Genomic DNA, 26192 nt, shown 5'->3' on the forward strand with positions numbered 1-26192 from the left:
TAGGTTTGGGGCCTGGTATAGTCTGAATTGTCACCTTATAGGAGAATGATGGTTAGTGGATGTGTTGGTTCTAGCATTGGTACCTCTGGAAGGGGAAATAGGTGGTGAAAGCTGCAGTAGTCTTCTGAAAGGCACGTGGCACTTATATCTTTTTTTTTTTTTTTACAAATTAAGCACTGCATTGAGCCTCTGCTCAGATGTCACTCAGCCTCCTCTTCCCTTGCTGTCTGGCTCTGCTCACCTTGGCTCTCTCTGCCCCCTTTCATTTGTCCTCACACCCTTCTCTCTAGGGGTCCTCCCCTCATCTAGCTTCCCTCCTATCCTGCCTCCTCCTCTTCCCTGAATTTGACACTAACCTTCAATCGTGCTCCTCCTTTTCCCTTCACTAATTATCCACTATTCCTTCCCTCTTCTCCATCTCCCACCTCTCTCTGTGTGCTACTGACTCCCCTTCCCGGATAATGCCCCCCTCCCTCTTCAAGGCTCCTCCTTTTTCCGCCCCTGGAATCTACCTTTCTGTGTGTCTTTTCCTTCTATTTATCAGCTTAGCTCCTCCTCTGCACTACCCCGTCTCCTCCCCTTTCCCTCCTCAGCCCAGCCTGTGGCTTGTGTTGTCTCCTCCCTTCTCCCCCTCCTCCTTTTCCTTGTATCAATTCCGTCCCAAGGCTTCTCCTCCTCCGACCTCTGTACGCTCCTCCCCCTCCAGCCCGTGGCTCTACCCCTCTCCTGAGTGCGCAGGTGGAGCGGGTCCTTTTCTCTCGCGGCTCCACACGTGTTGGCGGCGCAGGCCTCTCTCCTCTCGTGGCTCCTCCCCTCTGGAGCAGGCTCCGCCCCTCCAGCACGTGACTCCTCCCCTGTCGTGAGTGTGCAGGTTGGGCGGGCCCTCTCGCTGCTCCGCACGTGTCTGGATGCACAGGCCTCACTCCTCCCCTCCGCAGTAGGCTTCGCCCCTTCGGCCTGTGGCTCCTCCCATCTCGTGAGTGCGCAGGTTGAGCGGGCCCGCTCTCTCGCGGCTCCTCCCCGCCGCTCCAAGCTCCTCCCTTCCACCCCATGGCTCCTCCCTGCTATTGAGTGCGAAGGTTGAGCGGGCCCGCTCTCTCTCTCTCTCACAGCCACTCCCGCCGCCTTTAGCTCCTCCCCCTCTGCCCTGGCTCCTCCCCACTGGTCCCTCTGTCAATGCTTCAGGCTCCTCCCCTCGCCTCTAGCTCCTCCCTCTCCTGCCCGTGGCTCCTCCCCTCTCCTGAGTGCGCAGGTTGAGTGGGCCCTCGCTCTCTCGGCTCCACACGTGTTTGCGGCGCAGGCCTCTCTCCTCTCCCGCTCGGCGCGCACCATGGCTTCGCTGCTTCTGGAGGATGGCTCGCTCTTCCGGGGGCGGCCCTTCGGGGCCCCGATCTCTGTGTCCGGGGAAGTGGGTGAGTGAAGGACCGAGGAGGGTGGCGGGAGCTCGAGGGTGCTGCTGCGGGGAGCTCTGCCTGAGGAGCCGGTTGGGGGCGCTGATGCGAGGGATCGAGAAGCTGGCGGGTGGGGGGGCGCTTTGTCCCGGGGCGAGGCAGCCTGACCCCGGCAGGGATGTGCGTGGGAGCTGGTGCCTGGAAGGATGGCTGTTCCTCCTGGTTGATACTTGGCCAACTTTTATTCGCATTTCTCTATTTAGAGCACCGGTTAGCTGATGAGAAGTGCCGGTGCTCTCCCATTCGATGTATTGCAGCAGTGCAGGTACTCACCCATTAGATGTATTGTAGCAGTGCTGAGAAGTGCAGGCACCCATTAAATGTATGGCAGTAGTGGGGAGAAGTGCAGGTACTTTCCCATTAAATGTATTGCAGCAGTGCTGAGAAGTGCAGGTACACTCCCAATTAAATGTATTGCAGCAGTGCTGAGAAGTTCAGGTACACTCCCTATTAAATGTATTGCAGCAGTGCTGAGAATTGCAAATACACTCCTTCAAATTAAAGAAGTGCAGGTACTCAGTACTGTTTCGAACACATCATAACTTCTGTGTACTCTGTAACGAATGTGCCCTTAACCCTTCATTGAATAAACCTATATTTCCTCCCCGTCTCTGTGCCGCTTGACTCGATGTGCATTTTGCACCAGGCAGAAGTATTCTTCTCGTTGGACTGCATTGGAATGCCGGATATTTTATAAAGGGGAAAAGTCAAATTGGCTATCTATCGCATTACTTTTAAAGTTTGTGATCGTCACGTAGCATCTCGTGCACCTAGTACTGCCCTCGTAGCGCCAAGAGGCCTTGCTTGCGATAGTGCTCTTTGTAAAACCCTACTGTGGAGTGGTGTGGCTCACTGGTTAGAGGTGGCAGATCCGTAAGCAGAGAATCGGCCAGGGACCAGGGTTCAATTCCCGACGCGGCAGGGTTGTGGACCAGGGTCAAAACGGACTCGATAATTCTCGCCTCGGTACCTACTCTAACCAGGAACACACTCGGCAACTCTGGGCATTAAGCTTGCCTCATCTCTACAACGGCCCCCCACAGATGCCGGGGAAGCCTGGTTTCACCTTGGAGATACCTAGAAAGGGACCATCTCACAGGGATAGCCAGGACGGGTTCCCCAGCGGTCTATAGCGCCGGGACACTTCCGAGTAGCTGTGCGCTGTATAAATGAAATAACATATTGGCAGAACAGGACAGCGACTGCCTTCTTCTGGTTCCTGGTGGTTGGCATGTATACTCTGACTGTGCTGCACAGGAGCCAGGGTTTGCACATAAAGGTCCGCTTCTCTGTGGCTCCCCAGATGTTTGTCGTGCTCAATAAGTGCATTTTGACCTTACAGATAACCATCTTCCTATTGAATTGGCCTGGGAGTCAGTGTGCAGCAAACATGCACCCCCCACATGTTGCCTTTTTTAATAGCAAACTATGGGCAGGTCCCTGTGTTGTACACTCACATTGTTACTTTGAATAGTAATATTGCTATTTTTAACACAGATTATAATATCAAAATTTAGCAACAAAAAACCGTATGCTTGAGTTAATTTACAGTGCTGACTAATTACAGAACACTTTAGACTCTGAGAATAACAAAAACACCTGTCAATCTGGGAGCTGCTTACTTCGAATGTTGATCCGGCTACAGGTCTAGTGCTAAGACATAAGTCAAGTCAAAAAGGCTTTATTTCGATAAAAGTTATCATAAAAGCATCACAATTTAAAAATTTACAGAGAAATTTGATTATAAGTTCATCTAAAAGTATACCTTTTCAGTAAAAATAAATAAATACATCATATTAAAAGGGATTAAACAAGTGTTTTTAGCCTTTTACTTCTAATGGCCCATGCCCATGATAAAAATTTTGCCAGAACACAAGCATAAAAAGGGCGGGAATCCGACATTAAAATGCGCAATGCTTCAACATGGTGCCTAGTTCCCAACAAGCGACACAAATGCTTTAGCCATCTGCTTCTTGGGTGAGCATACTCCTTACATTCAAATAGAAAGTGTGCCACAGTCTCTTCTCTGGACGTGCAAAATGGGCAGAGATCAGTGATCTGATCATTGGATTTCCACCGAGAGGTAAACGCACGCAGAGGAAGAGAACCAGTTCTAAATTTGAAGTAGAGGGACCTATCAAAGGGTCTTTCGATGATATCTAGGTATGGTTCCCGGAAAGGTAAGTCCTTGAATTTCAGGAAGTCCTCCGTGAGGCTGCCCAAAGCGTTATTAGTATTCCGCTGGGTCGCGATCCAGTTCCAAAATAATTTCTTCAAGAATGCTTTCGGAGGTGAGGACCTATTCTCCCAGGCTTCACTTAGACCCAAATCACATAAAAGGGCTTTCAAGTCTCGCATCCATTTTATCTTGTGCCACCCAGGGGATGACATTACTTCGGAAAGGCCCTTTGCATATTTTGCCAGTTCAGGGACTCTCCACAACCTGGCCCATAAAAGTAGTGGGCGAAGTTTTGCTAGATCGCTAATGGGTTGGCGACCCAAATCTAACAGCAACGGGATCATTGGAGTGCCCTGAGGAAGTGACATAATCGCTCTATAGAACTTCCTCTCAGATCTAATTAACTCACTGATATTATATGAGCCCCAGAGTTCGGCCCCATAGAGAGCAGAACTGACTCCCCTAGCAACATAGATTTCAATGACAGGGGCAATAGGTCTAGATGCACAGGCGCGCTGCTCTTTCAAAAGTGCCCCTGTTACCCTCTTGTGTGCTAGTAACATTTTGCTTAGATGGGGAGCCCACTGCATATTATGTGACAATCGGATTCCCAAGTAGTCAAATACATCCACCCTCCCCAAGGGTATAGCGTTCAATTGTGGGGAACGAACAGATTTTTTTTTTGGAGGGGTTCATCACCAGGAACTTGGTTTTTTCAGTATTGATAATCAAGCCCCTTTGTACACAAAAATGCTGGAAGTTGTTAAGCAATTTTTGGAGGCCCATCGGGGATTTAGACAGGAAGAGCGTGTCATCCGCAAAGAGGAGGGTCGGTATGCGCTCACCCGCCAGGGAAGGTTCATCTGATGGGTCTTTCAGCAGATGCTCGACCACTCCGTTGACATATAGTGAAAAAAGGGTGGGAGCAAGAACACATCCCTGACGGACCCCTCTCTCAACCGGAATTCTACTAGTCTTCTCGCCTTCTGATCCCCATCTAATCTGGGCAAAAGTGTCTTCATGGAGTCTTACAATTAATCGTAAAATATAATGGGGTAACCCCATGTCCCCAAGCACTCTCCAAAGACTCAGCCTAGGGACGAGGTCAAAGGCAGTCTTCAGGTCAATAAACGCAAGATAAAGACTGCCTTTGCCTATGACCACCACCTTCCAATATATTAAGAGAAGTCTGAATGCTTGTTCTATTGTGCCAGTGCCTGCTCTGAAGCCTGCCTGGTAGTCGGAAAGGATGTTATTATCTCTAATCCATTGTGATATTCTAAGCAGCAATACTTTACCGACCACCTTTTGAGTTGTGTCCAGCAGGCTTATGGGTCTATAGTTAGCTGGGTCATCCCTCGCCCCTTTTTTAAAGATGGGTACGACCTCAGCCCCTTTCCAGGATGAGGGGATTCGAGCACCCTTGGAAATTGCAATAAGCAAGCAGTGAATAATTTTAGCCCATTTCGGGACATCAGAGCGTAACAGATCGCCGGGGATACCATCTGGCCCCGCCGCCTTTTGGGGCTTAATGGTACTAATGGCATGCTCTATTTCTTTTATGGAGAAGGTGGAATCAGAGTCTACTAGGTCTAACTCCCAATCCTTTTGTGCTGGAGTGATATCAGTTATATCAGTAAAATGCTCAGCTCTTCTTATTTGGGAGTCGCAATTTACTGAAGACACCTTCCTATCCTGGTCATCCTTGGGAGTGCCAATAATAGTGTTGTTAGAAGGGGAAGAGTACAGCTTAGCAAAGTGGTTGACCCAGACTTGACTAGGGATATTACAAGTTATAAGGTCAGAGTCTGGTCTTTTTTTTTTTCCTGATTATGTCCCAGAAGCGCCTTGGATCTTTCCCTTGGCTTGCCTCTTTTAGAGAGCACCAAAAATATTCTTCCCAGTCCTTCTTAGCACCAACTAGTAGTTGTTTGTAGTTGTTTCTAGCTCGTTGTATAGCTACTTGGGATTTGCTTCTTATAGCCCCAATCAAGAGAGTTTTTGCGTGCCTACAAGCCGATGTGTACCATTCGCATGTCCCTCTTGGGTTTCGAATTACCACATTTTTAGAAGAGGACTCCCTTTTCAGGAATACATTCCCAATTATCGTGAGTGCTTCCTCGAAAACAGATGTAGCTTTTCCAGGATTAGACAAAGCCAAATCAAAACTGTCCAACTTCGTCTGTGAGGCTAAAAGGACAGTATTTATAGTATTGAGTTTGGTCTCGTCTACTGATACTATATTCCACTTTAAACGTCTCCCACATGCGGAGACTGAAACGTTCTGGGTTAGTTTGGAAGGGTTTTTAATGAGATTACTAATCCAAGGATTTTTAAGGGATAGGGAAAGTGAGTTGTGGTCACTATCAACTGAGGGTAAAACTACCATATCCTGTACCAAACCCCAAAGTTTAAAATCTAACAAGATGTAGTCGATCCTTGAGGTGTGATTAATTCTGTTATATGTGACGGCACCCATGGTGTCTGAGGTTGTGCGGCCATTTGTGGCTCGTAAGCCAAACTCCAGCGAAAGGGCATTGAGCTGGATCGCGCATTGGGACCATTTTTTGATCGGGGGGATTGTTAGAGCAGGAATTCCCCATCTAGCATCGTCCTCACCCAAGTCAAAGGTGTCACCCAACTGTAGTGGCTCATAGGTGCAGTTAAAGTCACCCGCCACCAGGACTTGAGCACCAGCTGTGTGTTCTCTAAGCTCCGTTTCTAGGATTGCCACTATCGGGGACATAGACCCATGTTTGGTACCTCTAACATATATGTTATACAGGTCAAGCTTTAAGCCTCTACTGGGGCCTCTCAAGGATATTCCTAGAATATCAGGGCTATTGATTTGTTTAGGTTTTATATTACAATTTAAGTCGATGCTTACCCAGATAAGAAGGCCTCCCGAAGGACGACCCTTCCCGTTTCTTGGTGGCACTGCTGGAACAAAATGCGTAGTATAGCCAACTCGATATAGAGGATCCAGACTCCAAGTCTCTTGGAATAAGCAAATTTCATGGTTCCCCACTAGAACATTCCAGTCAGGGATGCTCAATTTCCTTTGGATGCCAGCTAAGTTCCAGCTAAGAATCTTGAGGCTACCCATAGGATCGTGGGCAGTCTTAATACCGGTGCCTAAGTGGTCAAGAGAGGACGGGAATACGGCTGGTTGACTAGGTTCAGCAGGAATAGAAAACTGGGCATCAATAAGCCCTAGATGAGAAGAAGGGGAGGAACATAGAACTACAGGTTGCAAGATTGCTTGATTAATAGTTTGGGAAAACGGAGGTTTATAACAATTTTCCTTAATTGTAAAACTTTCAAAAGGTTGTGAAATTTTGGGGCTAAATTGATTAATGCCCTCAAGTCCGTATCCTAATCGCTGTGGTGGTCAATCCACTGCTTCCAAACAACTAAATCTATTGGTAACTGGAGCACCTTTCCAGCCTACAGGGGGGGCTATATTTCTAGCTTCCTGTACATACCAATCGTCCCATTCCTTTCTACTGTCACGCGTACTGATATGGGGCCGGTTGCTAGCCAGGTTATCAAGATACCTATTTGTAGGAGGGTAAAAGAAAGAGAGCCTTTTTATTTCTATGCCATCAGTCTTATCCCACATACCTCTATGGCAAATATAGTCAACCGTACGTGGATCATCAAAGTTAACTATGACACAATCTCCCCGGATCGATTTCATCTCATTACCTAGCCAGGGTACCCTACGCACCATTAAGATCTTACTACGACAGTGTGCTGGGAGCGGTCTGTTAGTGGTGAGCCAATGGAGTGCCTTATTTTTTAAGGACAGTGTCGGTTCCTCAGTGTTTGGATTTAGCTTAGGGACCCCGGTCAGAATTGCAACATATGGGCCTGCTTCAGGTGGTAAATGGATATGGAGCCCTCTAGTATCTATACTCTCAGTATTAGGGAGCAGGGGGGCTACTTGTTTAGCAGGTGCAGATTCCATGGTAGAACTAGTAGGATGGGCAGCAAGTTCGCATGGTTGATTGCCCTTTTTCAATAGAGCAGGGGGAGACTTTGGACTTAAATTAGGGCCAATAGGGGTAATAGTAGGCGCTTTCGGCCCTGCCGTTAAGTTTATATTGGCTATTTTTGGTTGGCCTGGGTGGACTGGGACAACCTTCGTCTGGATCATACATGATGCTTTCAGGGAAGCTATTTGCTTTTCTATGTTAGAGAGTGAAAGTTGTAAGGGCTGCAGATGGGCCTTAATAAGTTCACCCAGCCGAAGTAGTAATTGGTTATTTATCTCACAAACTTTACAACCCTCACCAGAGCTATCCAACCTGCTAGAATTATTAAGAGTCGCAGAGCATGGAGTCGTATCAGCTACAGCTTTGATAGAAGTGCTCTGAGGTAGTGCACTCTTAGTGGGCTTAAGAGCGGTTGGTTTTTTTTTTAGTAAGTTTATATTTATTCACTACCTTGGCCTTCTTCCGTTTGGGTACAGCGCCCTCCCTCTTCCCTCTTGACTGCTCAATAGTCAATACCTCCTGTCTTGGGCTCATAATTGGTGGCAAGATCTTCTCAGGCAACACGCTTAGTTGTGTGTCCGAGAGTGCCAGTGATACTGAAAGATCAACCACGTTTGGGACACCATGTAATTCCACTGGGACTTCAATTAGGGGCCTAGTTTCCCCGTGGCTAGTAGGTGTTTTGGCTAATGCCAGAAGGCCTAAGGAGGAACGTCTAGCTAAGGCCAGATCCTGGGACACCCTGCGTTCCAAAAGAGACATACCCTGATTGATTGCCTCGTTGGCCCTAGTAATATATTGGTCAATTGGGCCAATTGCGTTAGTAACCCCTGGTATGGTTTTAGTCTTGCTACCTCTAGTCATCATGACAGTACTAGTGTGCTCAAACACTCCCACTCAATCGATTTCAGATGTATCAGATGATCAACAGTGGGACAGAAGATTTTCAACAGCAAATATACAGGGGGTGGCCCAGTCCAGTCTTACCCGGTCTTGAACGGGCTTAAACGGGCCCGCCCTTTGCCCGGGCTTAGCCCGGCGTCGCCCGCGCGCGTCCCGCGACGCGGAGGGAGCCGTGAACTTTTAAGCGCCTCCGGGCGCGTTGGCGGCGTCAGCGGCCGCAAGGAATTCTGGGGGCTGTAGTCTCCCCCCGCTCTCGTCCGCGATGTAAAGTGGCGGCGGCGTGGGAGACACGGAGCAGAAGGGAGCCCAGGAGCTGCGGCGGCGATGGCAGAATGCAGAGTAGCAGTTTGCCCCAACAGGTAGGCAGGTGTCTTCCAAGTTAGGCTTCTAGGAGCCAGGGTTTGCACATAAAGGTCCGCTTCTCTGTGGCTCCCCAGATGTTTGTCGTGCTCAATAAGTGCATTTTGACCTTACAGATAACCATCTTCCTATTGAATTGGCCTGGGAGTCAGTGTGCAGCAAACGTGCACCCCCCACATGTTGCCTTTTTTAATAGCAAACTATGGGCAGGTCCCTGTGTTGTACACTCACATTGTTACTTTGAATAGTAATATTGCTATTTTTAACACAGATTATAATATCAAAATTTAGCAACAAAAAACCGTATGCTTGAGTTAATTTACAGTGCTGACTAATTACAGAACACTTTAGACTCTGAGAATAACAAAAACACCTGTCAATCTGGGAGCTGCTTACTTCGAATGTTGATCCGGCTACAGGTCTAGTGCTAAGACATAAGTAAACCACTCATCCCGCTGCGGGATGTACCAAGATAACTTAAATCGGGCCAGGCTGTAAATAATGCACCATGCTGAGTGCTTAAGTACTGTTATTCGACTGTAGGAGGGTGGGTGGCCATATTTCACTCAAGCAAAGATGTAAATAAGTACACAAGCCCAGTAGCCGCAATGTTGTAACCTTCTGTGCAGAACATGCTGCCTCCTAAACTAAGGTGGGTTTGTAAATATTGAAATATTGATCACAAAGGGAGCTGCTTGGTTACTTCCCTTACAGTGTGTACTGTGACATGTGCGTTTCAAGGTTTTGTCGCCTTGTGTCGCTCCCCTGCAGTGGTGTATTCTATAGTAAGGACACATCGTCCTCTGTGATGCGAAGGTTCCTTGACTCAGGGTTACAGCAGATATTATGTTATTAAATTGCAACAGCTTACTCCTGCTGAAGCATCCCGGTGTTAGGATTGTTCAGAAACAAGGGTGATCTAGAAGAGATCAGAAATGGAGGTGAAACGAAGAATATCAGATGCAGAAAAATATCCCCTGGAAAGGGATGTGCTGAGGGGAATCTTCTCAGGAGACTAGGGAAAGTAGCCTCGCTTGTACAGCCAAGTCTTCAGCTTTTTTCTGAGGGGGGCTTAGGCTGGCTCTCGTCTTAAAGGAATGGGGAGAGTGTTCCAAAGCCTGGCTGCACAGACACTGAAAGATCAACCGCCCATCCGGGCTTTCCTCGCCCGAGGGATGACCACCAGTGCTGAGCCTATGGTTCTCAGATGACGGCCAGGCAGGTAGGGTCTGATCAGATTACGTAAATAGCGAGGCCCTTTGTTAGTCAGAATTGTATGAAAAATGCACATAGATTTAAAACAAATGCGCTTCTTGTAGTGTCTTTACTGCTTCCTTCACAGCCTCTGACTTGTCCCTGTAGAATGTTCATATTGTTGTGATGCATTAGAATGTTCTCTGACTCCCTGAAGTCAGTTGAGATCTGAGGCTGAGCGGGTAGGAACCTGCTCCTGGTGGGTTTCATTGGTTTTCATTGAATTCTTCTTCTTCTAATGTACTTACCTGGAATAAACCTGATTATCTACCACTCGGAGTGACTACCTGGTCCTTTATCCATCACCACACTTCTCCAATGGAAGCCAGTGAAGCTTGGCCAAAGGTGGCGATGCGTGGGTCGGTCTAGGAAGGTTTACGGGCGCTGCATTTTGCACTCTTTGTAGTTTCTGAATATTCATTTTGGACACTCCAATGTAAAGACTGTTGCAGTAGTCCAATCTCGAGACTACAAGGGTCTTTGTGACTGCCGTGCTAGCGTAGATGGGTAGCAGGTCGGACATTTTTGCAATCATTTTAAGAAGGGCAAAGCATTTCCCGGCCACATGTGATTTGGCCGTCAATGGAGAGATGCGTCGAACCAAACTCCTAGGTTTTTAACTTTGGTCTCATGGTCAGGAAAGGCACCTATTAACTGCGGCCACCAGGCCGAGGACCATATTGAGGGTTGCTTCCTAACTATCATGACCCCGGTTTTGTTAGCGTTCAATTTAAGAATTTTAATAAGCGTTGGGAGCAGTGGAAACAATTCTTTGAAGTGAACAAGTTGTGTGGGTTAGACTTGTTGTAATCTAGTGAACCGTAGACGTCAGCTGCTCCTATAACAGGTGAAGCCCAGGGCACCTCTGTAGGCTTTACATTCTCATGTCTGGCAGGAGGGTATTTCGGTGGGCTTACTGGCAAACAGCAGTTATGTTCATGGGGTCCTGCCTGCCTCCTCCTCGGTGTTGATTAACTGTGACTAGCAGATGTTTGAGGCAGTAGCCCTATGGATACCTGTGGACCGGTAGTGCATGGCTAGCAGCCGCAGACAGGCTAAGATTGGGTAACGGTGAAGGTCATCCCTCTTGCTTCAGGCAGTGACATCCTCGAGTGCCCTGGCATGCTTGCTTCTTTGTACTTTCCGTGCCTCGGGGTACTTCGGACCGCCCTGGCATGCTTGCTTCTTTGTACTTTCCGTGTCTCTGGGTACTAAGGAGTGCCCTGGCATGCTTGCCTCTTTGTACTTTCCGTGCCTCGGGGTACTTCGGACCGCCCTGGCATGCTTGCTTCTTTGTACTTTCCGTGTCTCTGGGTACTTCGGAGTGCCCTGGCATGCTTGCTTCTTTGTACTTTCCGTGTCTCGGGGTACTAAGGAGTGCCCTGGCATGCTTGCCTTTGTACTTTCCGTGTCTCAGGGTACTAAGGAGTGCCCTGGCATGCTTGCCTCTTTGTACTTTCCGTGCCTCGGGGTACTTCGGACCGCCCTGGCATGCTTGCCTCTTTGTACTTTCCGTGTCTCGGGGTACTAAGGAGTGCCCTGGCATGCTTGCCTCTCTGTACTTTCCGTGTCTCTGGGTACTTTAGAGTGCCCTGGCACTGTTTGTTCTTTCCGTGTCTCGGGGTACTCTGAGTGCCCTGGCATGCTTGCTTCTTTGTACTTTCCGTGTCTCGGGGTACTAAGGAGTGCCCTGGCATGCTTGCCTCTTTGTACTTTCCGTGTCTCGGGGTACTAAGGAGTGCCCTGGCATGCTTGCCTCTTCGTACTTTTCATGTCTCGGGTAACTTTAGAGGGTGAATTATGGGGCTGTGAAGGAGGCAGGCGTGTTGGCTTGACTGTGAAGCAGGAGTTGGCTAGCCTTGGTTTCAGCACTATGAAATCGAATGAATTTCTTCATGAGGGGCCCACGGAGCGCACCTTGCGCCTAAAGATTGCAGTGATAACGAAGAAGGCCTGTGAAGGAAGTCTGTACCCCCTTAGTTTATTTTGGCACCGTCTCCCTTTTTCTTCCCACCACCCCCTATCATCTTAAGGCTGGTCCTCATAATCTAAAGCTGTTTTGTCCTCTTGTGAGAAGTCCCATGACACTTTCGAGGCCCTGCATGGAGTGTGGTCAGTTGGACAGGTTACCGAAGAGATGTCTGGTGTTTCCCACCACCTTGAGGGCGGCTTTATGAACGTTTTATATCGTTCACTCCAGGGCTGAAGGGAGATTGGCGCCGTTTTGACCGCCTCTCGATGTTGTGAAGTTGCAGGGGGGCGGGTCCCCTCTGTTTCCAAGACATTTAAGGTTGAGCATCTCGTGAAGGGGAGTATTAACGGACAAAGTTATTTTCCCTGGGGGGGGGGGGTCCTCTATGGCTACTCTTGGATTATGCAGAATCCACGGGCGCATATTGCTGCCCAGAAGAGCCCGCGTACAGCCCCAGGGGGCGCATGCGACTCTTAAAGCCAACAGGGGTCTGATTTGGGAAAGAGAATAATTGTATTAGTTCAGCATCCCTCCTGTGCCCTGCTTGAAGTGTACATATAAGAAATGTAGGTGCTCCCTGTCCTAGAGTACTGCGGGCTGCTCGGAAGTGCTGTACTCCCTTGTTGTTGTTGTATTTGCCGCATGCTAAGCAGTACCTGCTCTCCCCCTTTACTATGAAAGAAGTGCTGGCACTCAGTACCCACCCAGTTAAAGCCCAGCCCGAGAGATTGCGCAACCCCTTGCGCGCGCTCCACGTGGCCGCGCTGGTGTTTACTCTTCCTCCCAGGCCCTAGTTTTCCACGTGGAAGGATATTTAGTTTATTTGATCAGGTTTACGTGTGAAGGCGGCGCGGCCGCCCTGGAAGGTTTCCGGATGAGGATGAAAGGCGGGCCCATGTCTCCACACTGGAGTCTGGGCACGGTGCCAGCTCGGCGGGGTCGTGCAGGGACACGGCCGGCGTGCGGAGGGTGGAAGGAGTCCTTCCGGTTGGGGAGGGGTTTCTCTGGCTGTCACTGCAGTGAAGTGCAGCTCCAAGTAATGTTTATTTCTTAGGTCAGAGAGAGAGGCTACTAGTGAAAGTTTGCAGGGGAAATGGAATTTTCCTGGTGTTCGCACTGTAAGATATCATTGATTCCCTAAGTGGCTTCCTGTAGAACGTAACCACCTTTATTGTTTATTTCATATTAAACCAAACACAGACCCACAAAATACTTGATGCATATAATTACTTGACGCTGTGTTAATGCGCATATCACGGGTGTTACATATTGTGCATTATATTGCCTGCCTGTATGTAGTATGCAGTAAAATACAAATAAATCTTAAAAGCTGCATGTAGTGACTGCAATAACTTGAAATGTATTAATTCCGTGGCAGTCAAAGCTTTAAGTGCACTGTGCTGCTAACCAAAATGAGGTAGATCGAAATTATTATGCAAATGCAAAGATTCCGTATAGACGTGTAAGTTATGTTGATTTGTATAGCGCACTGATCACCCGAAAGGTTATCCAGGCGCTTGAGCAAGGTGTGTAGGTACGTGGTCCCAAGGTGCTTATATGCAGATCCAGGCTTTCAGCTTCTTGCAGAACTTAAAACGTGAAGTGGAGGTTTTGATGTGCTAAAGTTAAAGCAGGTTCAGGGGTGCATCTCTTTAAGAAACTATCAACTGATGTTGTTGGTGAACGAAAATGAGCCTAGGTCCTAAAATATAGGACAAGTCCAAGTGCTACGTCCCTGGACAGCGCCCCCCTTCGAGAGCCCTGAATAATTACAGAAGAGCCTGGCAGGGACTAGGGGCAGCTGAAGGGTGCCCTTTGCACAGTGGACGGACTGGCCCTACCCCTTTCCTTAATTTCCCACTGCGTGAATTCCATTATGTCACCAAACAGGGCGTGCCCTCAAAAGTTCCCTGACTGACTCTAGCTTCATGGTGATAGAAATTCACATGCCTCTGCAAACAGCTGCACACATTCCTTTACAATTCTTTAAAGTAGCGTGACTCAGCCTTCTTCTGAAAGTGCCCAAGACTATATCGCCCAAGGACATCCTCCCTGGGTAACTTTGCTCTGTTAATTAACCCCTCCCAAGGAACAGGATCTATTGCAAGTGTTGAACAACCTGTTCTTTTTTTTTTAACGTTTAGGAATAAGTTCATATCTCTGTCATGTATCAAAGTGTGAATCAACAAGCGCAATCCTGTCCTATTGCTTTGCTCAGTCCACTGACATCATTCATGTTATTGGGAAATGTAAATAGAGGCTTTCGTCATGAAGAGCAGTCAATCTCTTATCTAATATACTTCAGTGTCGACCTCTTTGTCCCAGAATAGGGTATTGGGTTATCAGCTGTGCAAATAGAAGTGCTTTAGCACTGATCTAACTTGAAGCCTTTTGTTGAAATACTTTACTTGTGTCCTGTGCTGTTAAATGGTTCTGATAGAAATAATATATTTCCACTTGAAAAGCCTTCTATCAATGTAGATTGCAGAAAGTCCACCGTTCTAAGAAACTGCCTCTGTTTTAGGCGTCTAGATAGCTAATGGAAATTTCATTTTGTCCCAGACCAGTTGCATATGCTGAATATTGAGGCTTTGTGTAGCCGTGCACTCTAAAGTGGGTTTGACGATCTGCGAACCCACTAGAGGTGATCCACCTTTTAACAAAAGATACTGGACTGTCCAGTCTTCCTCTGCTGAGAGAGGCTTTGCCCCACAGTGCCTCCCCCAACCATATTGTGATTGTCTGGTGCCTACCTCTAGCTACCCATGAGTAGAGAGGAAGTGGTGGTAAGTGTTTATACAGGCCTTAGTATCTCTACTCCTTGGTGGGTATGCTTCTCACTGCCTCTCCTGTAAAGGTCCGACTAGTCCTCTGTGTGCACGTGCTTCAGTGTCTTCAACCTGGAGACACTGTGAAGGATGGTTGCTCTCCTGTTTGGACATCATGTGCATGGTGGCTGCAGGACATGCAAGTTTCCTTGCATGCTGGATATGTGGGGATGGGTTGTGCCCATATGATCCACCTGGATTTTTCGCTTTGTGTTCACCTGATTTTTTGACCTTTTTACTCCGGGAGAGTCTCACAACAGGTGACCCACCCACAGTAAACACACAATAAGTGGACTGCACATGTCTGCCAGTAGTGTCCACTTTTTAAGATAAGGCTGTTGCCACGCAGCAAGGGTAAGGGGCACTTGGCTGGTTCCACTGGAACATGTGTATGCCCATGTTTGAAAGCTGCGTGAGTGAGATTCCTCTCGTGCACAGCCCGGTACCTTCGCACAGGTCGTCTGGCACAGAGGGGACTCTTCAGAATTGAATATTGACCTAGGGTAGGCCTCATAATGTCAGTGTGTACTCACAGGGAAAGTCCGTGTGGCTTACTGTCTTGTCTGCAGTGACACTCCATTATAAACCTGTGGGAAAGTCTGCTTCCTTTTTGTGCTCAGGGCTGACATGGGTGATAGGCCTCTGTTCTGGGGACAGGGCCTCTAAGCCTGTAGTTTATGATCTGATGTAAGGTTCTCAATATGCAGGCCCGTTGATCTCTCATCAGAAAAGCAGGAACACTCCCGCTTCTAGATACACTCCATCCTGTGCGATGGTGCACGGAGCTTCTGCTTGACATGAATTTCTAGTTCAGAGCCATCTTATGTTCACAAGCAGCTGCAGGTGGGACCAGCCCATCCAGCACACTTTGAGCTGGAGCATCCTTGAAGTCTTGGGGATCACATTTGATTCCATGCATCTTTCTTCTGATCAGTTTCTGTCTCCCATAATGTTTCAGTGTCTCGGATATTGTGGTGATGGCTGCCACCCCTCCTCATTATAGTGGCCTATGGAAGGAGTGGTTGTTGGAATGAAGCAAAGACAGATGTGCACCTACAACAGGTATATTAAGGCATACCATAACAAGGCCACCTTCTTGGAGCTACACCATCAGTGGGGTACCCCATCCTGGAGTACTCAATCCCTGATGCACCCCATAGTAAAGCCACAAACATACATGCCTCACACTGGGGGGGAAATTGCTTCATGACCGACTGCATGCATTTACCATCGCTGACAAGCGGGCTGCCTCCCTAGCTTGTAGTGCATATGTAAAGATCTCTACCCAGTGTATCATCCGTTGCCACCAGCTGTTAGTAGTGTCAAGATTTGGACGTGAGATATATGCTCCAGCAGTGTCAAGTACTTGCTAGTTAGCAGCCTCTTCCAAAATACGTAGAGTACCTGTCAGGGGACCGACGTCATGAGTCTGTGGTAAAAAGTGCTGTACTTGGTGGCACAGGCTACTGTTTTGGGAACTTTCAAACCTGTAGCTGGTGTAATAGATACACAGATGCATAATTTCCACCATGCACTTTTCTTTTCTTTACTTCAATGGGACGTTTGTTGTTGTTTTGATGATGGATATTTAGGCTTGTGGGCTTTTGGGTCAAACACACTGTTTTCCTTAGGCTCCCCCCAGAGGCACTGAGTCGGACATTCTCTAGAAGTCCCTGTAATTGCATGCTGGCACCTCGGTCCTAGTGATGCGGTATTTTAGAAAACACTGTAGTCGACCCCAATAAATCCCTTGAACTTCAACACCTGAACACTTCCCCCACATGGTATTGAACATCTGCAGCCCACAGGGTAAATGTGTTTGTGAGACCATGCATATTTTCCGTTTAATTACGGATTTAAAACACTGACCTATATACTTCTATACATATACTTAGTGGGCTTTGGGTCAGCCCACTTCAAAACCATTGTTTTTTTTTGTGTTCCTCCTTATTTCCTAGAATGGTACAAAAATCCCAGTTATAGCCCACGCTGGTGACTTGCTGGTTTTCCAACTAGTAATTTTTTCCAACCAGCTCTATGAAGTTTTTTTCAGATTCAAGTAATCTACATTCGTAATGTGTGGGCATAGGGAACCCCTAAATTCTTGCGCCTCAAAAAGACTCCTTAATCATAGGCCTACTGGTGGATGGGTTGGGCACGCTGTTAAACCTCAATTATATGAGGCAGTGTATCTCAAGACAAGACGCCACACAACATACCAAAAATACAGTTAAACAAGGACGGACTCAATAAGTGAATTCCAGGGCAGAATATTACATGTAGAAAGTTTATTACAAACTTAAAAAGTTACAATACGTAAAGGACAGCAGATACATAAAGTCATTGCTGTGAAAGCTTAACATAATTGTAAGCAAAATCAAAATTATTCCACGTCTCAGTGAGCAGCAAATTCGTTAAGAAATTGGACAGCATCCTTCGCATCGGAAAGGCTTCTGTCGCCACTCAAAATGTGTGGGCTTATATAGGAAATCTTCACATAGGAATATGTTGTAAGTATTGATTCATCAAGGTGTCAGCAATTTCAACAAATCAGAGAACAAAATTATTAAACCTCATATTGTTTTAATGTCATAGCATTATCCTACTATATGAATTTTGACTTCATCCCACTGTATGCGATTGTCATCCAGAGATGGCAGAAGAAACTGGTTACAAAACAAAAGTGAACTATTGTGAATGAATGTAGTACAGCTACAGCAACTTCGCAGAAGAGACCATGATCAGTTGTGACATTACTGACCCCATGTTGTAAAGACTTCTTAGAGAACAGCGTCATTCAGAAAAAAACAAACATGACTCACATTGATTGAGTCCATCAGAAATAATAAACGAATGTGTAGGCTGAGACATCCATTTTGAACAAGATGGCCTTGAGGCCTAGTTAGTATAAGCGTGAAAAAGGCACTTTAACTGGACATATCAAATAGTTTCCAAGGAAATGGCATCATATAAGTATACATATGTAAATTTCAGTGTAGATACATACTCTGCAATTTAATGCACAAATTAATACACAAGAACTTCACACGTCCTGATCTGCGTCGCCACAATGTCATTATAGTAGCATAAACAAGGACATACAAGTAACAATTATGCATTCCCAATGATAGTGTGGTTGCTTTGGTAATTAATTCTCTTGCTTTCTTACAAACCTTAAACACGTCAACCTAGGTTGGATGTGTGATGGCCAACAGTGTAGTGCAGGCCATTCAGAGAGGTGTGAAGGTTGACGTTCAACTTTTTAAAAGGGCTAATATGGACTCCAAACAGTTCCATGAAGAGATGCCTTGATACTGTTCAAAACAGGCGGGTTGATCAACTCGCTGTTGAGTGATGTTGTCTTACCAGTGATAAGTAAGACTCTTACTGGGCTCCAATATTCCTTGGGCTTTGTCTGGTTTAAAAAAAATATATATTATATCTTAACAATGAACATGATTAAAACATAGATGATAGCTTTTCAAGACTCCTCAAATGTTCTCATGGATATTAGAAAGTGTACGCATGGAGAATATTAAAATCTGTAATTAGTTAGGCATTTCTATGTCCCCATATTTTCCGTGGATTCCTCAGATGGCTTCTTTGATATAAATCTCATAAAGCTATTGATCGAATAAACTTTTTTACATTAAATATGTGGTTTCCTTATCTCTGAATTTGAAATGTTTTTATTCGTGCTACTGTTCCACTCTATCCTTACTATTCAATCATTTATGAAAGGAAAATTAATAACCAAAAAGAGAAATTGAAGGCCAACCTTTTAATGTGCTTGTTTAGATTGTCAAGCCACTCCAGAGAAATTATGCATTTACTATTGGTGAAATAGTCTTCGGTGAACTGTGACCGTTCCACCATTCTTTATTTCATCGAAATGATGGGATGGTGTCACTTTGTTCATTATTGTGGGGGGTTATTCTTTGTAATCTTGAAGAACACGCCTGGTTCTTTCAAGAACAAATTGTGAATGTGAACTTGACAAAACCTGTTCTCAAGAACATATATCTATCTACGAGTGAGTTATAAGAATAGTTCAATGTAAAATAAAATGACTCTTAAAAATCTGAATATAGCTCCTTTTTCAGGAATAAGGTAGGACTTTTTTTTTTATCCCAGTATAACCAAATTCAAGCCTTGAATGGCATTTAGCAGTGGCTATGCCTCAGAAATTCACGGTCTGAATGTAGGCTTCCCTTTTCGCTATTCAAATTAAAAATTGCTGTGGTAAGCAGACCGGCTGTGCTAAAGTCCATTTGTTGCCTACACGGAGCAGGCAAATAGTCATTAAAACGTTTTCTGTTTATATGTCCCGGATTAATTATAATGTGGGAAAGATTCTTAAATGTGAAACGAGCATAGCGTTCATACTTTACCAGAGGCTTGTCTTTTTTTTATAAAAAAATTTTTTTTTTACTCTTGGCGGACTTTGATTGGCATTATACCTGCATTGTGACCATTTTAGATACTGTGATTCAAAAGCTTTTATATTGTAAATGGATATGTCAGTGAGATTTGTGGATTATATACAGTCTTCCACCATCTTTTTATGTTTAATCAGAGTTTTTAATCTTATATTTTTCGTACTTAATCTACTATGTAAATGAGAATTAAGGTAATGTTCCACCAAATAACCTAATAAAAATACTTGTGTAGATAATCACATCTTGGGTCAGCCCACATGTGATTGGCTCTCTCAGCTCATTCTTTTGAATGTTTGTGCCCCTCTGCCTTCTTTTTTTTTAATGTATTTACTTTTATTTTTTGTCTTTCTCGCTCTCTTTGCTTTCCAGTGCTCTCTACCCTACCCCTTTTACTCATCCTTTGCCCTCCATCAACCAGCGCATTCTCCCCGCTAACTGCGACCCTTGTTGATGTTTTTTTGCGACCCTTCATTGGGACAGGACATCGAGTTTAAAGGAGAGATTGCATAGTGTCCATAGTCTAATTACTCTCTCCATTGCCTTCCAGTTTATGTATAAATGTAATGGCAAAATGACGACTATAGGTTACTTGTATTTCGAAAAGCTTGTCAGGCGGCCACTGTGTAAGTGAATGGAGTTGTATTGAGAGATGGACTGCCTAGGTTTTCTGAATAATTTGTATTTATTGCTGTGACCGTGTAAGGGATGTAATTCTAACGCCTATGCAGCCAGCTCTGAGCTCGACAGATTTGAGCTTTTTTGAATTGAGGCTCTGTTTGCCTAGACATGCAGCTCCAGTAGCGGCGAGGGGCTTAGACTCCAGTTGTGCTGAGCAAAGCTTCTTTGCCAACTTGAGGGTTCAGAAGGTCCATTGTTCAGGGTCCAAGGATGCATTTAAGTCAAGTAGGTGCAATCTAGACTTAAAAATAAATAGTCGCTGCTGTGGAGTTAAAAGGGTTTCAATAAAGTCTGAAATTATTCAACGTATGTCTGCCGTTTCATTATTGGATGCATAGAGATGACCCACTTGCAAAGATCTGTGTTTGTGGGGTTCAACTTGTGTGTGCATATTGTTCGTTTTTCTTATTTTGATGCTGGCAGAGAAGTCTCTGCTGGCATCAGGTTGGTACAGTAGACTTTAATTTTGTTTATAATGTTGTCAACTAGACAAGTTAACACCGGACATTTGGATTTTACTAAAATTATATGTATAATATACTTATTAACTCTTTCGGCCATTCTACTTTGATCGCGTCAGTCACATTTTTTTTTCCAGCCACACAGCACAGAACATGGGGCACTAGGTCGGCTAACTTTACTGTGAGTCATGGCATTCGGCTAATTCACAGGGAGAAAGGACACCCACACACAAAATGTTACTTAAATGCCAACGCTGCGTTGGCAATGTGTGCTGTTTGAGACCTAAAAAAATTGCCTTTAGATAGGTGTTTTTTTTTTTAGATTGACAACGGTCTGGCAGCTTTGCCAACAATAAACTTTTTCAAAAATCATGAAAAACTAACTAAGCATTGACAAAGCCAAAAGCTGCCTACTAGCTCCAGGCCTAATGACTTTTTAGTGCTTGTTTTTTATTGGACGCATTTGTTTTTCCAGCATTAGTGTCCTTCTTTTCTATATGTATCTTTGATATGTTTTCTGCGTTTTATGTAATATAGACAGACCTCTTTAAGACGGACATCTTTTGATTTTCGTTCTGAGAGCAATTATAGGGGTTACAGCCTCTCCATTAGGCCTGGGTAACATTTTAATTTCATTTAGGGAAATTAACAAGTTTTCTGAAATTTTCCACTGCACACGTTTTGTGCTTGTTTTTGCTCAGAGGAGGCTGCAGAAAATATCTCCCTGATAAAAGTATCTGCTGTAAGCAGCCTCATGCTGGTGTCTAGCATGACTGTTTTATGCAAACTGTCACGCAGAGACACCAGCAAACCAAATTTTGCATTAAGTGTTAATTGACTTTTACAAATAGTTACGCTGATTTGCATGCCCCTATTATTCATCTGGATTCCATCTCCTGTCTGTGTATTGAAACTCGGTAATTCAGTCTTGCTGGGGTTTCTAGACTCCTTGTTGCCTGCCCACCTCTCCTTTTGTCATTTTGAAGTTTTACATCCACATATGGACCGACCCGTTTGCTGTTGATGGTGGTTTCCATGACCTCGGGATGTTTTGGACTCTTTCTGTGTGTTTTTCCACTGTATGACTATAGAGCCCAACTTCGAAATCTAGGGATTTGGAAATCAAAGTTTCTATTACTGCTGTTTCTTGGGGGTGGTCTACGAAGTATCTAAACTTGTTTGTATAGAGAATGGACATGTGATTACAGTATCCTGGTTTAAATAGCATGTTTGTCCAGGATTTCAAGGTACAGGTGATATGTCAAAGATAACATTATCAATTTGGGGCCGCATTTTGTTTTTGGTGGGCAGCCTGTCGCCCCTCATCACCTCCGCCAACCTGACTAAACTAATGCCCACTGTGATGTCTTGCAGAGAGATTTGTGCCTTCATGGGTGTCGCCCAGGGACGTCTTAAGGATTGTGGGGGCCCTGGGCCAAACCTATTGTGGGGGCCCCTTTTCAAATAGCTTTGAATTTATGATCCAGATTAGCTCTTTTATGCCCTCTTTGGCCAGATCACTGACAGTGCACACTCCAAATTCTAAACCGGTTTACATTCTAATATTTAGGATAGTGATGCGTTTTCAATATTATAACACAGCAGTCGCTCACTAATATTACTGCAAATAATCTTTGTGACATACGAATATGTAAGGTCCTGTTTTGATCTAAAATAAACTTTTAATGTATGTTGTATGAAACAAAAACACATTTCTCTGCAAAATGCTTCTAATAGACTCTCACACATCACCCACATTAAAAGTAAATTAAAGGAAAACGGTGTTTGAAACAATCTGTTGAAGAATTATTCAAGGTCATCCGGGCATGAACAGAGCTGGCTCTCTCAGGGGGCCCCCTGACAGGCTGGGGCCCTGGGCCAGAGCCCACTTTGCCCATGCATTAAAACGTCTCTGGTGTCGCCACCACAACTGCTCCCCTCAAAGCACTGAAAGCTTCTATACCAATCTGGCGGTCTTATAACCGTCCCCTGTTTACTTATAGACAACTACTTTTATTTTTGGCCAACCCCTCCATGAGAGTGCCTGTGTTTACCAGCTCTTCCTGGTGAGCTTCTCCCCCTTCCAGATTCCCCTCTGCTGGTTCTTTCTCCCACTCCTCGTGTGGTGTTCGCTGTCTTGTTTGCTGTTTTTCCCCTTCACTTGTACACCCAGGGATTCGGACTTTTTCAGGTGTGGTAAATAGCATCTATTCTGACTTTTGGGGCATAGCGTGGATTTTGGTGCATACTGTACCAAAATATGCATCTCCCAGTAATTACTAGACTTTTTATTTGAATAATTCAGGCAGGCTTTTCTCTCTGGTAATTAATGGTGCTGCTAACTGTATCACGCCCGGTAATTACTTAGTGCAACCATGCACAATTGATAACTCTTACCCCTACCCAACTTGGGGGTGTGGCTTATGTGTGGAATTTTAGTCTGGCTTCAATAATCCTAAAAACGAGTTTGATGCTGACGTACTTCTGTAAAAGGGGAGCTATCTTAAGTAAAATAGCCTGGTGTACCCTATTATTTCAGTAAAGCTTTGTTTAAAACCAACATTGTGAAATCCAATAGGGCTGGCCATGGATTGGCAAGAGTGTGTGGTTGGTTGAGTAAGTCAAAAGCTTGAATCTCTATCTCTATCTCTAGCAGAGGCTGTCGAGCAGGGCGGTCCTCGCTCAGGGTACTGGAAACCCTGCAATATACAAACAGTCTTCTGAAATCCCAGAAAAAGCAAGGGCACCTTGGAAGTTGCAGTGTATGGTTTTTACTGACTGCACAAGCAACGCGTTTCAGCTTTCGCCTTGATCACGCTAAGGGCTAAGCAGTATCAAGCACATATTTAAAGTGCACAAGACATAATAGGACAAGTGATTACACCAAAAGTGAATGGTTAATACAAAAACGTGACTGTCATCTTAACAATGTAATTCACTGTGTATCAGAGATTCTAAATGACTCTATTGCGTTGATGTATAGATTTTTCTGGAATGATATGATGTACATAAAAGAATCAAAATTATTAAGTTGGTTGTGATGTCAATATTATACCAGTCAATTCACTGATGCAACCTCTGTAAGAGTTGGAGAATTGAACCTCCAGATTACAATTTACCATTGATCCAATTTATAAAAATAAAACAAATATATATGGTTGGTATACGTAATCAATGTGATCAATGTAATAAGAGTCAGTCGATAGTCCCAGTGGCAGATGCGTCCACACACAATTCTGCCCAAGTGGGCGTAGGATTCCAAATATGATATATCAATACACGGCCTCAATTAAACATGTGCTCAAACCTGAAATGTGAAAAATTAAAATTCATATTTAAAAACAATGATACAGCAGATACATATTTCAAATACCATGCACATAAAATTAATTGGATTTTAACGATGTAGGTGTACTGTTAACTCCTCACTTGAGTTTAAGATGAGAAACTCTTGAGAATGGTTGTTATTGATGCCGTTCCTGTTAACTTACAAGGGGGGGGAACGGGCAACTTGCATTGCGCCAATTGGAGTCGAGATATATTATTAGACACTGTGACTCCCTTGGGGTTAAACTCAAGTGAGGAGTTAAAAATCCGATAGGACTAGCAGAGTGCGGCCAATCAGCGTGTTGCCCCAAAGAATTGTGGTCCATGAAGTAGCGTCGGCGGGTACGCCTATGCCAAAAGTTTAAAATGAAAATGAGTGTCGCGTTAGCCATCCCTGGACACGTGTTTCGAGGTAGTTGCCTCTCGTCAGCAGGGAGTAGGTATGTGTGTGGGGTTGCTGCATGGGCTGCCAAAAAATATTCTCAGGTAAAGTACCACTCAAGGCGCGCAGGTGCGTAGCCATGGGCTCGTCAGCCTCACCGGCTCAAGGGAGCCTGAATATAAACAAAAATCCGATTGGCCGCACTCTGCTAGTCCTATCAGCGTGTTGCCCCAAAGAATGGTTGTTATTGATGCCGTTCCTGTTAACTTACAAGGGGGGGGGGGAACGTGCAACTTGTTTTGCGCCAATTGGAGTCGAGATATATTATTAGACACTATGACTCCCTTGGGGTTAAACTCAAGTGAGGAGTTATCAGTACACCTACATCATTAAAATCCGATGAATTTTATGTGCATGGTATTTGAAATATGTATCTGTTGTATCATTGTTTTTGAACATGCATTTTAATTTTTATTTAAACTACAAGGTTGAGGGTTTTGAGGGCCTCACTCTGATTAGCCTGGGGAGTTGGGTGGTGCCTACCCTGCACTCGTATAGTCCATATTTTTCTAAACTGCAGGACAAGTCCTGTGCCTTTAATTTGTGTGGTGGCAGCTGTATCAAATTATTTTTCTTCTGGCAGCCAATCCAATGTCTCAGATCTGTTTTGTCAACTCTGATACCATGGATCCGAAAGGTATGACAAAAGAAAGGGCCATGTCCAGCTTTTTTTTAGAAAAAAATCTGGCCTCATGAATTACCTTTAAAATGTGCTTGGCAGCTGTTTTAAATGCTAATGTCTTACACCAAACCGACGAAAGCATGCTTTTGTGAGTGCTACTTTCATGCCAAGTTTGGTGTAAATCCATTCAGCGTTCATGTTCGGGGTGAAGATATGAACAAACTTTCTAATGGGGACTTCATTGGAAAGCTTTTTTTTTTTTTAGTCCTTTCCCTGGCCCAACACACACTTTTTCCCCCCTGCAGGCATATCTTAACGAAACCTGGAATGCAAAACCTAAGCTGACTAAGATAGTAGATTGCCAAATTTCATGCAAATCCATCCCTCATGCAGGGCCAGAAAAAAACATCGCAACATCCAGTCCACCCCCTCCAACAATCCTTTTGGAATTCCATTTGCCTACCTTGCCAGCCCCTGCCATTTTAAAAACGGCTGCATCATTTACAAAGCTACTCTCACCAGTACCCACGTTTATTTTGCAGACCAGCTCACCATCTCTGGTGACTCTCCAGACCTGTAAAAAAGTAATAACAAGGCAGCAAACCGTTTCCATCAATACCATTAGGATCCATAACAACATCGTGTATCCTTAAGGACCACCCAAATGCTGCTCCACCTCCCCACACCCAACAATGGTAATAGAAAGCATATTACACTCTGCACATATACATACTATATATAAGTTTGTGTGTGTGTATATAATATAGAATAGGTAAAACTGTCTCCAGGCCAAGAAAAGGCCATTGTTGTCTGCTTGCTCGGTGTAATCTGTTCTAAGCAATGAACTCAAGCTGGATTTTCCTTATATATAGCTATTAAGGCCGCTCCATGAGTTGAGTGGTAGCTACAGAGATCTGAAGATTTAAAGTCTAATTCTTGGTGTCAAATTTTCCTTCCAGAGTCTATAAAATAGGTACCTTTGGATTGGGAAATACAATGCCCTTTGATTTATTTCTTGTTGTATACTACATAATCTGTGCGAGGGGAGCAATTTCAATGAAAACGGAAGTCTTTATTCCACTAGTGTTCCTGGGCACCCTTTGCTGGAAATGTAATCAGTGTGTTAAACACTAGTAATGAGGGGTGCTGTATCTCTATAGCGCCCTCAACCTTTTTAGGTCTCGCCTAGCGTTGCTGCACACATGTGCAGCTCGCTCGGCGAGATTTAATGCAGATGAGTACTTTTACAAAAGGGCTTTAAGCCCCGCCCCTCATTTC

General features: G+C 45.1%; 1 protein-coding gene across 2 annotated transcripts in view; it reads left to right on the forward strand.

Annotated features, from left to right (window-relative positions):
* The first annotated feature begins 1229 nt into the window (after positions 1-1229).
* CAD (carbamoyl-phosphate synthetase 2, aspartate transcarbamylase, and dihydroorotase) overlaps positions 1230-26192 on the forward strand; it is a 399701-nt gene continuing 374738 nt past the window's right edge. The window contains exon 1 of one of the 2 annotated variants that reach the window (XM_085613270.1): positions 1230-1412. In XM_085613270.1, coding sequence (XP_085469396.1) covers positions 1331-1412 — 82 coding nt within the window. In that variant the 5' untranslated portion in view covers positions 1230-1330. The remainder of the gene's footprint in view (positions 1413-26192) is intronic. The other variant, XM_085613271.1, reaches the window with a different exon arrangement.

This window comes from Triturus cristatus, chromosome 6 (assembly GCF_964204655.1).
Source record: "Triturus cristatus chromosome 6, aTriCri1.1, whole genome shotgun sequence".
NCBI lineage: Eukaryota > Metazoa > Chordata > Amphibia > Caudata > Salamandridae > Triturus > Triturus cristatus.